Source organism: Hypanus sabinus, unplaced genomic scaffold (assembly GCF_030144855.1).
Source record: "Hypanus sabinus isolate sHypSab1 unplaced genomic scaffold, sHypSab1.hap1 scaffold_2413, whole genome shotgun sequence".
NCBI classification, from domain to species: domain Eukaryota; kingdom Metazoa; phylum Chordata; class Chondrichthyes; order Myliobatiformes; family Dasyatidae; genus Hypanus; species Hypanus sabinus.
This window is the reverse complement of record NW_026780532.1, coordinates 18,447-32,762: the sequence shown is the minus strand read 5'-3', so window position 1 is coordinate 32,762 and position 14,316 is coordinate 18,447. Positions and strand designations below refer to the sequence as shown.

The 14,316-nt window shown below is 61.7% G+C and overlaps 1 protein-coding gene across 1 annotated transcript; it reads left to right on the top strand.

Moving 5' to 3' along the window:
* Positions 1 to 1,056: 1,056 nt before the first annotated feature.
* LOC132387952 (uncharacterized) lies at positions 1,057 to 12,804 on the top strand. The gene is made up of 2 exons (XM_059960267.1): positions 1,057 to 1,220; positions 11,571 to 12,804. Exons 1-2 carry the CDS (start codon positions 1,057 to 1,059, stop codon positions 12,340 to 12,342), a joined length of 936 nt encoding a protein of 311 aa, XP_059816250.1. The 3' UTR covers positions 12,343 to 12,804.
* The last annotated feature ends 1,512 nt before the right edge of the window (positions 12,805 to 14,316 follow it).

The following is a 14,316-nucleotide window of genomic DNA, read 5'->3' as shown; positions in this document are numbered from 1 at the left end:
GTGGGGGAGAGGGATGGAGGGTGGTGGATGGAGTGGGGGAGAGAGATGGGGTGGGGGAGAGATGGAGAGTGGGGGAGAGAGGGGTGGGGGAGAGATGGAGAGTGGGGGAGAGAGTTGGGGTGGGGGAGAGTGGGGGAGAGAGATGGAAAGTGGGGGGGAGAGAGAGAGAGTGGGAGGAGAGGGATGGAGAGTGGGAGAGAGGGATGAAGGGTGGTGGATGGAGTGAGGAGAGAGAGATGGAGAATGGGGGAGAGATGCAGAGTGAAGGAGATGGAGCGTGGGAGAGGTGGAGGGGGGTGATGGAGAGTGGGGGAGAGAGATGGAGAGTGGGGAGAGAGATGGAGAGTGGGAGGAGAGAGATGGAGAGTGGGGGAGTGAGATGGGGTGGGGGAGAGATGGAGAGTGGGGGGAGAGGGATGGAGAGTGGGGGAGAGGGATGGAGGGTGGGGGATGGAGTGGGGGGAGAGAGATGGGGTGGGCGAGAGATGGGTGGAGTGGGGGAGAGAGATGGAGAGCAGGGAGAGAGATGGAGAATGGGGGGAGAGATGCAGAGTGGGGGAGAGTGATGGAGAGTGGGGAGGAGAGAGATGGAGAGTGGGGGGAGAGAGATGGAGAATGGGGGGAGAGATGCAGAGTGGGGGAGAGTGATGGAGAGTGGGGAGGAGAGATGGAGAGTGGGGGGAGAGAGATGGAGAGTGGGGGGAGAGACGGAGAGGGGGAGATGGAGCTTGGGAGAGGTGGAGGGTGAAGAGGTTCAGAGTGGGGAGAGAAATGGAGAGTGGGGGGAGAGGGATGGATAGTGGGGGAGAGAGATGGGGTGGGGCAGAGATGGAGAGTGGGGGGAGAGATAGAGGATTGGGGAGAGTGGGGGAGAGAGATGGAAAGTGGGGGGGAGAGAGATGGAGTGGGGGAGAGTGATGGAGAGTGGGGAGGAGACATATGGAGAGTGAGGGAGAGAGATGGAGAGTGGGGAGAGAGGGGTGGGGGAGAGATGGAGAGTGGGGGGAGAGATGCAGAGTGAGGGAGATGGAGCATGGGAGAGGAGGAGGGGGGTAGATGGAGAGTTGGGGGAGAGAGATGGAGAGTGGGAGAGAGGGATGGAGGGTGGTGGATGGAGTGAGGAGAGAGAGATGGAGAATGGGGGAGAGATGGAGAGTGGGGGGAGAGATGCAGAGTGAAGGAGATGGAGCGTGGGAGAGGTGGAGGGGGGTAGATGGAGAGTGGGGGGAGAGAGATGGAGAGTGGGAGAGAGGGATGGAGGGTGGTGGATGGAGTGAGGAGAGACATATGGAGAGTGGGGGAGAGAGATGGAGAGTGGGGAGAGAGATGGAGAGTGGGAGGAGAGAGATGGAGAGTGGGGGAGAGAGATGGGGTGGGGGAGAGATGGAGAGTGGGGGAAGAGGGATGGAGAGTGGGGGAGAGGGATGGAAGGTGGGGGATGGAGTGGGGGGAGAGAGATGGGGTGGGCGAGAGATGGGCGGAGTGGGGGAGAGAGATGGAGAGCAGGGAGAGTGATGGAGAGTGGGGGGATAGATGCCGAGCGAGGGAGAAGGAGCGTGGGAGAGGTGGAGGGTGGGGGAGGTGCAGAGTGGGGAGAGAAATGGAGAGTGGGGGGGGAGAGTGGGGGGAGAGAGATGGAGAGTGGGGGAGACAGATGGGGTGGGGGAGAGATGGAGAGTGGGGGAAGAGGGATGGAGAGTGGGGGAGAGATGCAGAGTGAGGGAGAGTGATGGAGAGTGGTGAGGAGAGAGATGGAGAGGGGGAGTGAGATGGGGTGGGGGAGAGATGCAGAGTGGGGGAGTGATGGAGAGTGGGGGGAGAGAGATGGAGAGTGGGGGGAGAGATGCAGAGTGAGGGAGAGTGATGGAGAGTGGGGAGGAGAGAGATGGAGAGAGGGGGAGAGAGATGGGGTGGGGGAGAGATGGAGAGTGGGGGAGAGCGTTGAGGTGGGGGAGAGATGGACAGTGGGGGAGAGAGTTGGGGTGGGGAGAGATGGAGAGTGGGCGGAGGGATAGAGGATTGGTGAGAGATGGAGAGTGGGGGGAGGGATAGAGGATTGGGGGAGAGTGGGGGAGAGAGATGGAAAGTGGGGGGGAGAGAGAGAGAGTGGGAGGAGAGGGATGGAGAGTGGGAGAGAGGGATGGAGGGTGGTGGATGGAGTGAGGAGAGAGAGATGGAGAATGGGGGAGAGATGCAGAGTGAAGGAGATGGAGCGTGGGAGAGGTGGAGGGGGGAGATGGAGAGTGGGGGAGAGAGATGGAGAGTGGGGAGAGAGATGGAGAGTGGGAGGAGAGAGATGGAGAGTGGGGGAGAGAGATGGGGTGGGGGAGAGATGGAGAGTGGGGGAAGAGGGATGGAGAGTGGGGGAGAGGGATGGAAGTTGGGGGATGGAGTGGGGGGAGAGAGATGGGGTGGGCGAGAGATGGGCGGTGTGTGGGAGAGAGATGGAGAGCAGGGAGAGAGATGGAGAATGGGGGGAGAGATGCAGAGTGGGGGAGAGTGATGGAGAGTGGGGAGGAGAGAGATGGAGAGTGGGGGGAGAGAGATGGAGAATGGGGGGAGAGATGCAGAGTGGGGGAGAGTGATGGAGAGTGGGGAGGAGAGATGGAGAGTGGGGGAAGAGAGATGGAGAGTGGGGGAGAGATGCAGAGTGAGGGAGGGAACGTGGGAGAGGTGGAGGGGGGAGAAGGAGAGTGGGGGGAGAGAGATGGAGATGGGGGAGAGAGATGGAGAGTGAGGGAGAGAGATGGAGAGTGGGGGAGAGAGGGGGTGGGGGAGAGATGGAAAGTGGAGGGAGAGGGATGGGGAGTGGGGGAGAGAGGAGGTGGGGGAGAGATGGAAAGTGGAGGGAGAGGGATGGAGAGTGGGGCATGGAGTGGGGGAGAGAGATGGGGTGGGCGAGAGGGAGAGTGGGGGGAGAGGGGAGAGAGATGGAGAGTGGGGAGAGAGATGGAGAGTGGGGGGAGAGGGAGAGTGGGGGAGAGATGGAGAGTGGGGGGAGAGTGATGGAGAGTGGGGAGGAGAGAGATGGAGTGGGGGAGAGAGATGGGGTGGGGGAGAGGGAGAGTGGGAGAAAAAGATGGAGAGTGGGGGGAGAGATGGAGGGGGGAGATGGAGAGTGGGGGGAGGGAGATGGAGAGTGGGGGGGAGAGATGGAGAGTGGGGGAGAGATGGAGAGCGGGGGAGAGGGATAGTGGGGAGAGATGGAGAGTGGGGGGAGAGGGAGGAGAGTGGGGGAGAGGGATGGATGGTGGGGGATGGTGGGGGGAGAGAGATGGAGAGTGGGGAGGAGAGAGATGGAGAGGGGGAGAGAGATGGGGTGGGGGAGAGATGGAGAGTGGGGGCAGAGAAGGAGGGGGGAGATGGAGAGTGGGGGGAGAGAGATGGAGAGTGGGGGGATAGATGCCGAGCGAGGGAGAAGGAGCGTGGGAGAGGTGGAGGGTGGGGGAGGTGCAGAGTGGGGAGAGAAATGGAGAGTGGGGGGGAGAGTGGGGGGAGAGAGATGGAGAGTGGGGGAGACAGATGGGGTGGGGGAGAGATGGAGAGTGGGGGAAGAGGGATGGAGAGTGGGGGAGAGGTATGGAGGGTGGGGGATTGAGTGGGGGGAGAGAGATGGGTTGGGGAGAGATGGAGAGTGGGGGGAGAGATGGAGAGTTGGGGAGAGATGCAGTGTGAGGGAGAGTGATGGAGAGTGGGGAGGAGAGAGATGGAGAGTGGGGGCAGAGATGGAGGGGGGAGATGGAGAGTGGGGGGGAGAGATGGAGAGTGGGGTGGAGAGAGATGGAGAGTGGGGTGAAGCGAGATGGAGAGTGGGGGAGGGGGATAGTGGGGAGAGAGATGGAGAGTGGGGGGAGAGATGGAGAGTGGGGGAGGGGGATAGTGGGGAGAGAGATGGAGAGTGGGGGGAGAGATGGAGAGTGGGGAGGAGAGGGAGAGTGTGGGAGGGGGATAGTGGGGAGAGAGATGGAGAGTGGTGTGGGGGGAGAGTGGGGAGAGAGATGGAGAGTGGGGAGAGAGAGATGGAGTGGGGAGAGATGGAAAGTGGGGGGAGAGATGGAGAGTGTGGAGAGAGATGGAGAGTGGGGTGAGGGGGAGAGATGGAGAGTGGGGGAGAGATGGAGAGTGGGGTGAGAGATGGAGAGTGGGGAGAGAGATGGAGAGTGGGGGGAGCGATGGAGAGTGGGGGGAGAGATGGAGAGTTGGATGAGGGGGAGAGTGGGTGAGACAGATGGGCGGAGAGGGATGGAGAGTGGGGGAGAGGGATGGAGGGTGGGGGAGAGATGGAGTGGGGGGAGAGAGATGGAGTTTGGGGGGAGAGATGGAGTGGGGGAGGGTGATGGAGAGTGGGGGGAGGTATGGAGGGTGGGGGATTGAGTGGGGGGAGAGAGATGGGGTGGGGGAGAGATGGAGAGTGGGGGAGAGGGATGGAGGGTGGAGGAGGAGTGGGGGGAGAAAGATGGGGTGGGCTAGAGATGGAGAGTGGGGGGAGAGAAATGGAGAGTGGGGGAGAAATGCAGAGTGAGGGAGAGTGATGGAGAGTGGGGAGGAGAGAGATGGAGAGTGGGGGAGAGAGATGGGGTGGGGGAGACATGGAGAGTGGGAGGAGGGATAGAGGATTGGGGAGAGGGAGAGTGGGGGGAGGGATAGAGGATTGGGGAGAGTGGGGGAGAGAGATGCAGTGTGAGGGAGAGAGATGGAGAGTGGTGGCAGAGATGGAGGGGGGAGATGGAGAGTGGGGGGAGAGATGGAGAGTGGGGGAAGCGGGATGGAGAGTGGGGGAGAGATGCTGAGTGAGGGAGAGTGATGGAGAGTGGGTAGGAGAGAGATGGAGAGGGGGAGAGAGATGGGGTGGGGGAGAGATGGAGAGTGGGGGCAGAGAAGGAGGGGGGAGATGGAGAGTGGGGGGAGAGAGATGGAGAGTGGGGGGATAGATGCCGAGCGAGGGAGAAGGAGCGTGGGAGAGGTGGAGGGTGGGGGAGGTGCAGAGTGGGGAGAGAAATGGAGAGTGGGGGAGAGAGATGGAGAGTGGGGGAGACAGATGGGGTGGGGGAGAGATGGAGAGTGGGGGAAGAGGGATGGAGAGTGGGGGAGAGGTATGGAGGGTGGGGGATTGAGTGGGGGGAGAGAGATGGGTTGGGGAGAGATGGAGAGCGGGGGGAGAGATGGAGAGTTGGGGAGAGATGCAGAGTGAGGGAGAGTGATGGAGAGTGGGGAGGAGAGAGATGGAGAGTGGGGGGAGAGATGCAGTGTGAGGGAGAGTGATGGAGAGTGGGGAGGAGAGAGATGGAGAGTGGGGGGAGGGATAGAGGATTGAAGAGAGTGGGGGAGAGAGATGGAGAGTGGGGGGAGAGATGCAGTGTGAGGGAGAGTGATGGAGAGTGGTGAGGAGAGAGATGGAGAGTGGGGGAGAGAGATGGGGTGGGGGAGACATGGAGAGTGGGAGGAGGGATAGAGGATTGGGGAGAGGGAGAGTGGGGGGGAGGGATAGAGGATTGGGGAGAGTGGGGGAGAGAGATGCAGTGTGAGGGAGAGTGATGGAGAGTGGGGGCAGAGATGGAGGGGGGAGATGGAGAGTGGGGGGGAGAGATGGAGAGTGGGGTGAAGCGAGATGGAGAGTGGGGGAGGGGGATAGTGGGGAGAGAGATGGAGAGTGGGGGGAGAGCTGGAGAGTGGGGGAGGGGGATAGTGGGGAGAGAGATGGAGAGTGGGGGGAGAGATGGAGAGTGGGGAGGAGAGGGAGAGTGTGGGAGGGGGATAGTGGGGAGAGAGATGGAGAGTGGTGTGGGGGGAGAGTGGGGAGAGAGATGGAGAGTGGGGAGAGAGAGATGGAGTGGGGAGAGATGGAAAGTGGGGGGAGAGATGGAGAGTGGGGGAGAGATGGAGAGTGGGGTGAGAGATGGAGAGTGGGGAGAGAGATGGAGAGTGGGGGGAGCGATGGAGAGTGGGGGGAGAGATGGAGAGTTGGATGAGGGGGAGAGTGGGTGAGACAGATGGGCGGAGAGGGATGGAGAGTGGGGGAGAGGGATGGAGGGTGGGGGAGAGATGGAGTGGGGGAGAGAGATGGAGTTTGGGGGGAGAGATGAAGAGTGGGGGAGGGTGATGGAGAGTGGGGGAGGTATGGAGGGTGGGGGATTGAGTGGGGGGAGAGAGATGGGGTGGGGGAGAGATGGAGAGTGGGGGAGAGGGATGGAGGGTGGAGGAGGAGTGGGGGGAGAGAGATGGGGTGGGCGAGAGATGGAGAGTGGGGGGAGAGAGATGGGGTGGGCGAGAGATGGAGAGTGGGGGAGAGAGATGGAGAGTGGGGGAGAAATGCAGAGTGAGGGAGAGTGATGGAGAGTGGGGAGGAGAGAGATGGAGAGTGGGGGAGAGAGATGGCGTGGGGGAGACATGGAGAGTGGGAGGAGGGATAGAGGATTGGGGAGAGTGGGGGAGAGAGATGCAGTGTGAGGGAGAGTGATGGAGAGTGGGGGCAGAGATGGAGGGGGGAGATGGAGAGTGGGGAGAGAGATGGAGACTGGGGTGGGGAGAGAGTGGGGAGAGAGATGGAGAGTGGGGAGAGAGAGATGGGGTGGGGGAGAGATGGGGGGAGGGATAGAGGATTGAGGAGAGATGGAGAGTGGGGGGAGGGATAGAGTATTGGGGAGAGTGGGGGAGACAGATGGGGTGGGGGAGAGATGGAGAGTGGGGGAAGAGGGATGGAGAGTGGGGGAGAGGTGTGGAGGGTGGGGGATGGAGTGGGGGGAGAGATGCTGAGTGAGGGAGATGGAGCGTGGGAGCGGTGGAGGGTGGGGGAGGTTCAGTGGGGAGAGAAATGGAGAGTGGGGGAGCGGGAGAGTGGGAGGCGACAGATGGAAAGTGGGGGAGAGGGAGAGTGGGGGGAGAGATGGAGAGTGGGGGGAGGGATAGAGGATTGGTGAGAGGGAGAGTGGGGGGTGGGATAGAGGATTGGGGAGAGTGGGGGAGAGAGATGGAGAGTGGGGGGAGAGATGCAGTGTGAGGGAGAGTGATGGAGAGTGGGGAGGAGAGAGATGGAGAGTGGGGGAGAGAGATGGGGTGGGGGAGACATGGAGAGTGGGAGGAGGGATAGAGGATTGGGGAGAGGGAGAGTGGGGGGAGGGATAGAGGATTGGGGAGAGTGGGGGAGAGAGATGCAGTGTGAGGGAGAGTGATGGAGAGTGGGGGCAGAGATGGAGAGTGGGGGGAGAGATGGAGAGTGGGGTGGAGAGAGATGGAGAGTGGGGTGGAGCGAGATGGAGAGTGGAGGAGGGGGATAGTGGGGAGAGAGATGGAGACTGGGGTGGGGAGAGAGTGGGGAGAGAGATGGAGAGTGGGGAGAGAGAGATGGGGTGGGGGAGAGATGGAGAGTGGGGGGAGGGATAGAGGATTGGGGAGAGATGGAGAGTGGGGGAGGGATAGAGTATTGGGGAGAGTGGGGGAGAGAGATGGAGAGTGGGGGAGACAGATGGGGTGGGGGAGAGATGGAGAGTGGGGGAAGAGGGAAGGAGAGTGGGGGAGAGGTGTGGAGGGTGGGGGATGGAGTGGGGGGAGAGATGCTGAGTGAGGGAGATGGAGCGTGGGAGCGGTGGAGGGTGGGGGAGGTTCAGTGGGGAGAGAAATGGAGAGTGGGGGAGAGGGAGAGTGGGGGGAGAGAGATGGAGAGTGGGGGAGAGGGAGAGTGGGGGGAGAGATGGAGAGTGGGGGGAGGGATAGAGGATTGGTGAGAGATGGAGAGTGGGGGGAGGGATAGTGGATTGGGGAGAGTGGGGGAGAGAGATGGAGAGTGGGGGGAGAAATGCAGTGTGAGGGAGAGTGATGGAGAGTGGGGAGGAGAGAGATGGAGAGTGGGGGAGAGAGATGGGGTGGGGGAGAGATGGAGAGTGGGAGGAGGGATAGAGGATTGGGGAGAGATGGAGAGTGGGGGGAGGGATAGAGGATTGGGGAGAGTGGGGGAGAGAGATGCAGTGTGAGGGAAAGTGATGGAGAGTGGGGAGGAGAGAGATGGAGAGTGGGGGCAGAGATGGAGGGGGGAGATGGAGAGTGGGGGGGAGAGATGGAGAGTGGGGTGGAGAGAGATGGAGAGTGGGGTGAAGCGAGATGGAGAGTGGGGGAGGGGGATAGTGGGGAGAGAGATGGAGAGTGGGGGGAGAGAGATGGAGAGTGGGGAGAGAGATGGAGAGTGGGGGGAGAGATGGAGAGTGGGGAGGAGAGGGAGACTGGGGGAGGGGGATAGTGGGGAGAGAGATGGAGAGTGGTGTGGGGGGAGAGTGGGGAGAGAGATGGAGAGTGGGGAGAGAGAGATGGAGGGGGAGAGATGGAAAGTGGGGGGAGAGATGGAGAGTGGGGTGAGGGGGAGAGATGGAGAGTGGGGGAGAGATGGAGAGTGGGGTGAGAGATGGAGAGTGGGGAGAGAGATGGAGAGTGGGGGGAGCGATGGAGAGTGGGGAGAGAGATGGAGAGTTGGATGAGGGGGAGAGTGGGTGAGACAGATGGGCGGAGAGGGATGGAGAGTGGGGGAGAGGGATGGAGGGTGGGGGAGAGATGGAGTGGGGGAGAGAGATGGAGTTTGGGGGGAGAGATGAAGAGTGGGGGAGGGTGATGGAGAGTGGGGGGAGGTATGGAGGGTGGGGGATTGAGTGGGGGGAGAGAGATGTGGTGGGGGAGAGATGGAGAGTGGGGGAGAGGGATGGAGGGTGGAGGAGGAGTGGGGGGAGAGAGATGGGGTGGGCGAGAGATGGAGAGTGGGGGGAGAGAGATGGAGAGTGGGGGAGAAATGCAGAGTGAGGGAGAGTGATGGAGAGTGGGGAGGAGAGAGATGGAGAGTGGGGGAGAGGGATGGAGTGTGGGGGATGGAGTGGGGGGAGAGAGACGGAGAGTGGGGGGAGAGATGCAGAGTGAGGGAGAGAGGGGGTGGGGGAGAGATGGAGAGTGGGAGGAGGGATAGAGGATTGGGGAGAGGAAGAGTGGGGGGAGGGATAGAGGATTGGGGAGAGTGGGGGAGAGAGATGGAGAGTGGGGGGAGAGATGCAGAGTGAGGGAGAGTGATGGAGAGTTGGAAGGAGAGAGATGGAGAGTGGGGGAGAGAGATGGAGTGGGGGAGAGAGATGGGGTGGGGGAGAGATGGAGAGTGGGAGAAAGAGATGGAGAGTGGGGGCAGAGGGAGGGGGGAGATGGAGAGTGGGGTGGAGAGAGATGGAGAGTGGGGTGGAGAGAGATGGAGAGTGGGGTGGGGAGAGAGTGGAGAGAGAGATGGAGAGTGGGGAGAGATGGAAAGTGGGGGGAGAGATGGAGAGTGTGGAGAGAGATAGAGAGTGGGGTGAGGGGGAGAGTGGGGGGAGAGATGGAGAGTGGGGGAGAGATGGAGTGGGGGGAGAGATGGAGAGTGGGGGAGAGATGGAGAGCGGGGGGAGAGATGGAGAGTTGGGTGAGGGGGAGAGAGGGGGAGACAGATGGAGAGTGGGCGGAGAGGGATGGAGAGTGGGGGGAGAGAGATGGAGAGTGGGGGGAGAGAGATGGAGAGTGGGGGAGAGATGGAGAGCGGGGGGAGAGATGGAGAGTTGGGTGAGGGGGAGAGTGGGGGAGAGAGATGGAGAGTGAGGGAGAGAAATGGAGAGTGGTGGGAGAGGGAGAGTGGGGGGAGAGAGATGGAGAGTGGGGAGAGAGATGGAGAGTGAGGGAGAGAAATGGAGAGTGGTGGGAGAGGGAGAGTGGGGGGGGAGAGATGGAGAGTGGGGGAGAGAGGGATGGAGAGTGGGGGAGAGGGATGGGGTGGGGGAGAGATGGAGAGTGGGGGAAGAGAGATGGAGAGTGGGGGGAGAGAGTGGAGAGTGGGGGAGAGAGATGGGGTGGGAGAGAGATGGAGAGTGGGGGAAGAGAGATGGAGAGTGGGGGGAGAGAGATGGAGAGTGGGGGAGACAGATGGGGTGGGGGAGAGATGGAGAGTGGGGGAAGAGAGATGGAGAGTGGGGTGAGGGGAGAGATGGAGAGTGGGGGAGAGATGGAGAGTGGGGTGAGAGATGGAGAGTGGGGAGAGAGATGGAGAGTGGGGGGAGCGATGGAGAGTGGGGGGAGAGATGGAGAGTTGGATGAGGGGGAGAGTGGGTGAGACAGATGGGCGGAGAGGGATGGAGAGTGGGGGAGAGGGATGGAGGGTGGGGGAGAGATGGAGTGGGGGAGAGAGATGGAGTTTGGGGGGAGAGATGAAGAGTGGGGGAGGGTGATGGAGAGTGGGGGGAGGTATGGCGGGTGGGGGATTGAGTGGGGGGAGAGAGATGGGGTGGGGGAGAGATGGAGAGTGGGGGAGAGGGATGGAGGGTGGAGGAGGAGTGGGGGGAGAGAGATGGGGTGGGCGAGAGATGGAGAGTGGGGGGAGAGAGATGGAGAGTGGGGGAGAAATGCAGAGTGAGGGAGAGTGATGGAGAGTGGGGAGGAGAGAGATGGAGAGTGGGGGAGAGGGATGGAGTGTGGGGGATGGAGTGGGGGGAGAGAGACGGAGAGTGGGGGGAGAGATGCAGAGTGAGGGAGAGAGGGGGTGGGGGAGAGATGGAGAGTGGGAGGAGGGATAGAGGATTGGGGAGAGGAAGAGTGGGGGGAGGGATAGAGGATTGGGGAGAGTGGGGGAGAGAGATGGAGAGTGGGGGGAGAGATGCAGAGTGAGGGAGAGTGAAGGAGAGTGGGAAGGAGAGAGATGGAGAGTGGGGGAGAGAGATGGAGTGGGGGAGAGAGATGGGGTGGGGGAGAGAGATGGAGAGTGGGGGAGAGAGATGGGGTGGGGGAGAGATGGAGAGTGGGGGCAGAGATGGAGGGGGGAGATGGAGAGTGGGGGGAGAGATGGAGAGTGGGGGGAGAGATGGAGAGTGGGGTGGAGAGAGATGGAGAGTGGGGGGAGAGAGATGGAGAGTGGGGGAGAGATGGATAGTGGGGAGACGGATGGAGAGTGGGGAGAGAGATGGAGAGTGAGGGAGAGAAATGGAGAGTGGTGGGAGAGGGAGAGTGGGGGGTGAGAGATGGAGAGTGGGGGAGAGAGATGGGGGGGAGAGATGGAGAGTGGGGAGAGAGATGGGGCGGTAGAGATGGAGAGTGGGGGAGAGAGGGATGGAGAGTGGGGGAGAGGGATGGGGTGGGGGAGAGATGGAGAGTGGGGGAGAGAGATGGAGAGTGGGGAGAGAGATGGAGAGTGGGAGGAGAGAGATGGAGAGTGGGGGAGAGAGATGGGGTGGGGGAGAGATGGAGAGTGGGGGAAGATGGATGGAGAGTGGGGGAGAGGGATGGAAGTTGGGGGATGGAGTGGGGGGAGAGAGATGGGGTGGGCGAGAGATGGGCGGAGTGGGGGAGAGAGATGGAGAGCAGGGAGAAAGATGGAGAATGGGGGGAGAGATGCAGAGTGGGGGAGAGTGATGGAGAGTGGGGAGGAGAGAGATGGAGAGTGGGGGAGAGAGATGGAGAGTGGGGGGAGAGAGATGGAGAATGGGGGGAGAGATGCAGAGTGGGGGAGAGTGATGGAGAGTGGGGAGGAGAGATGGAGAGTGGGGGGAGAGAGATGGAGAGTGGGGGAGAGATGCAGAGTGAGGGAGATGGAACGTGGGAGAGGTGGAGGGGGGTAGATGGAGAGTGGGGGGAGAGAGATGGAGATGGGGAGAGAGATGGAGAGTGAGGGAGAGAGATGGAGAGTGGGGGAGAGAGGGGGTGGGGGAGAGTTGGAAAGTGGAGGGAGAGGGATGGGGAGTGGGGGACAGAGGGGGTGGGGGAGAGATGGAAAGTGGAGGGAGAGGGATGGAGAGTGGGGCATGGAGTGGGGGAGAGAGATGGGGTGGGCGAGAGGGAGAGTGGGGGGAGAGGGGAGAGAGATGGAGAGTGGGGAGAGAGATGGAGAGTGGGGGAGAGGGAGAATGGGGGAGAGATGGAGAGTGGGGGGAGAGTGATGGAGAGTGGGGAGGAGAGAGATGGAGTGGGCGGAGAGAGATGGAGAGAGGGGGAGAGAGATGGGGTGGGGGAGAGATGGAGAGTGGGAGAAAAAGATGGAGAGTGGGGGGAGAGATGGAGGGGGGAGATGGAGAGTGGGGGGAGGGAGATGGAGAGTGGGGGGGAGAGATGGAGAGTGGGGGAGAGATGGAGAGCGGGGGAGAGGGATGGATGGTGGGGGATGGTGGGGGCAGAGAGATGGAGAGTGGGGGGATAGATGCCGAGCGAGGGAGAAGGAGCGTGGGAGAGGTGGAGGGTGGGGGATGTGCAGAGTGGGGAGAGAAATGGAGAGTGGGGGGAGAGAGATGGAGAGTGGGGGGAGGGATAGAGGATTGGGGAGAGTGGGGGAGAGAGATGGAGAGTGGGGGGAGAGATGCAGTGTGAGGGAGAGTGATGGAGAGTGGGGAGGAGAGAGATGGAGAGTGGGGGAGAGAGATGGGGTGGGGGAGACATGGAGAGTGGGAGGAGGGATAGAGGATTGGGGAGAGGGAGAGTGGGGGGAGGGATAGAGGATTGGGGAGAGTGGGGGAGAGAGATGCAGTGTGAGGGAGAGTGATGGAGAGTGGGGGCAGAGATGGAGAGTGGGGGGAGAGATGGAGAGTGGGGTGAGAGATGGAGGAGGGGAGGGAGAGTGGGGGGAGGGAGATGGAGAGTGGGGGGGAGAGATGGAGAGTGGGGGAAGAGAGATGGAGAGTGGGGGGAGAGAGTGGAGAGTGGGGGAGAGAGATGGGGTGGGGGAGAGATGGAGAGTGGGGGAAGAGAGATGGAGAGTGGGGGGAGAGAGATGGAGAGTGGGGGGAGAGATGCAGAGTGAGGGAGAGTGATGGAGAGTGGGGAGGAGAGAGATGGAGAGAGGGGGAGAGAGATGGGTGGGGGAGAGATGGAGAGTGAGGGAGAGAGGGATGGAGAGTGGGGGAGAGGGATGGAGGGTGGTGGATGGAGTGGGGGAGAGAGATGGGGTGGGGTAGAGCTGGAGAGTGGGGGAGAGCGTTGGGGTGGGGGAGAGTTGGAGAGTGGGGGAGAGAGTTGGGGTGGGGGAGAGATGGAGAGTGGGCGGGAGGGATAGAGATGGTGAGAGATGGAGAGTGGGGGAGGGATAGAGGATTGGGGGAGAGTGGGGGAGAGAGATGGAAAGTGGGGGGGAGAGAGAGAGGAGAGTGGAGGAGAGGGATGGAGAGTGGGAGAGAGGGATGGAGGGTGGTGGATGGAGTGAGGAGAGAGAGATGGAGAATGGGGGAGAGATGCAGAGTGAAGGAGATGGAGCGTGGGAGAGGTGGAGGGGGGAGATGGAGAGTGGGGGAGAGAGATGGAGAGTGGGGAGAGAGATGGAGAGTGGGAGGAGAGAGATGGAGAGTGGGGGAGAGAGATGGGGTGGGGGAGAGATGGAGAGTGGGGGAAGATGGATGGAGAGTGGGGGAGAGGGATGGAAGGTGGGGGATGGAGTGGGGGGAGAGAGATGGGGTGGGCGAGAGATGGGCGGAGTGGGGGAGAGAGATGGAGAGCAGGGAGAAAGATGGAGAATGGGGGGAGAGATGCAGAGTGGGGGAGAGTGATGGAGAGTGGGGAGGAGAGAGATGGAGAGTGGGGGGAGAGAGATGGAGAATGGGGGGAGAGATGCAGAGTGGGGGAGAGTGATGGAGAGTGGGGAGGAGAGATGGAGAGTGGGGGGAGAGAGATGGAGAGTGGGGGAGAGATGCAGAGTGAGGGAGATGGAACGTGGGAGAGGTGGAGGGGGGTAGATGGAGAGTGGGGGGAGAGAGATGGAGATGGGGAGAGAGATGGAGAGTGAGGGAGAGAGATGGAGAGTGGGGGAGAGAGGGGGTGGGGGAGAGTTGGAAAGTGGAGGGAGAGGGATGGGGAGTGGGGGACAGAGGGGGTGGGGGAGAGATGGAAAGTGGAGGGAGAGGGATGGAGAGTGGGGCATGGAGTGGGGGAGAGAGATGGGGTGGGCGAGAGGGAGAGTGGGGGGAGAGGGGAGAGAGATGGAGAGTGGGGGAGAGGGAGAATGGGGGAGAGATGGAGAGTGGGGGGAGAGTGATGGAGAGTGGGGAGGAGAGAGATGGAGTGGGCGGAGAGAGATGGAGAGAGGGGGAGAGAGATGGGGTGGGGGAGAGATGGAGAGTGGGAGAAAAAGATGGAGAGTGGGGGGAGAGATGGAGGGGGGAGATGGAGAGTGGGGGGAGGGAGATGGAGAGTGGGGGGGAGAGATGGAGAGTGGGGGAGAGATGGAGAGCGGGGGAGAGGGATAGTGGGGAGAGATGGAGAGTGGGGGGAGAGGGATGGAGAGTGGGGGAGAGGGATGGATGGTGGGGGATGGTGGGGGCAGAGAGATGGAGAGTGGGGGGATAGATGCCGAGC

Bases quoted from the DNA above. Each gene is read 5' to 3' on its own strand.
- LOC132387952 (XM_059960267.1), top strand. From the start codon at position 1,057: ATGGAGAGTTGGGGGAGAGAGATGGAGAGTGGGAGAGAGGGATGGAGG. The intron at 1,221-11,570 runs GTGGGGGGAGAG...AGAGTGAGGGAG, and splicing joins TGGAGGGGGGTAGATGGAGA to ATGGAACGTGGGAGAGGTGG.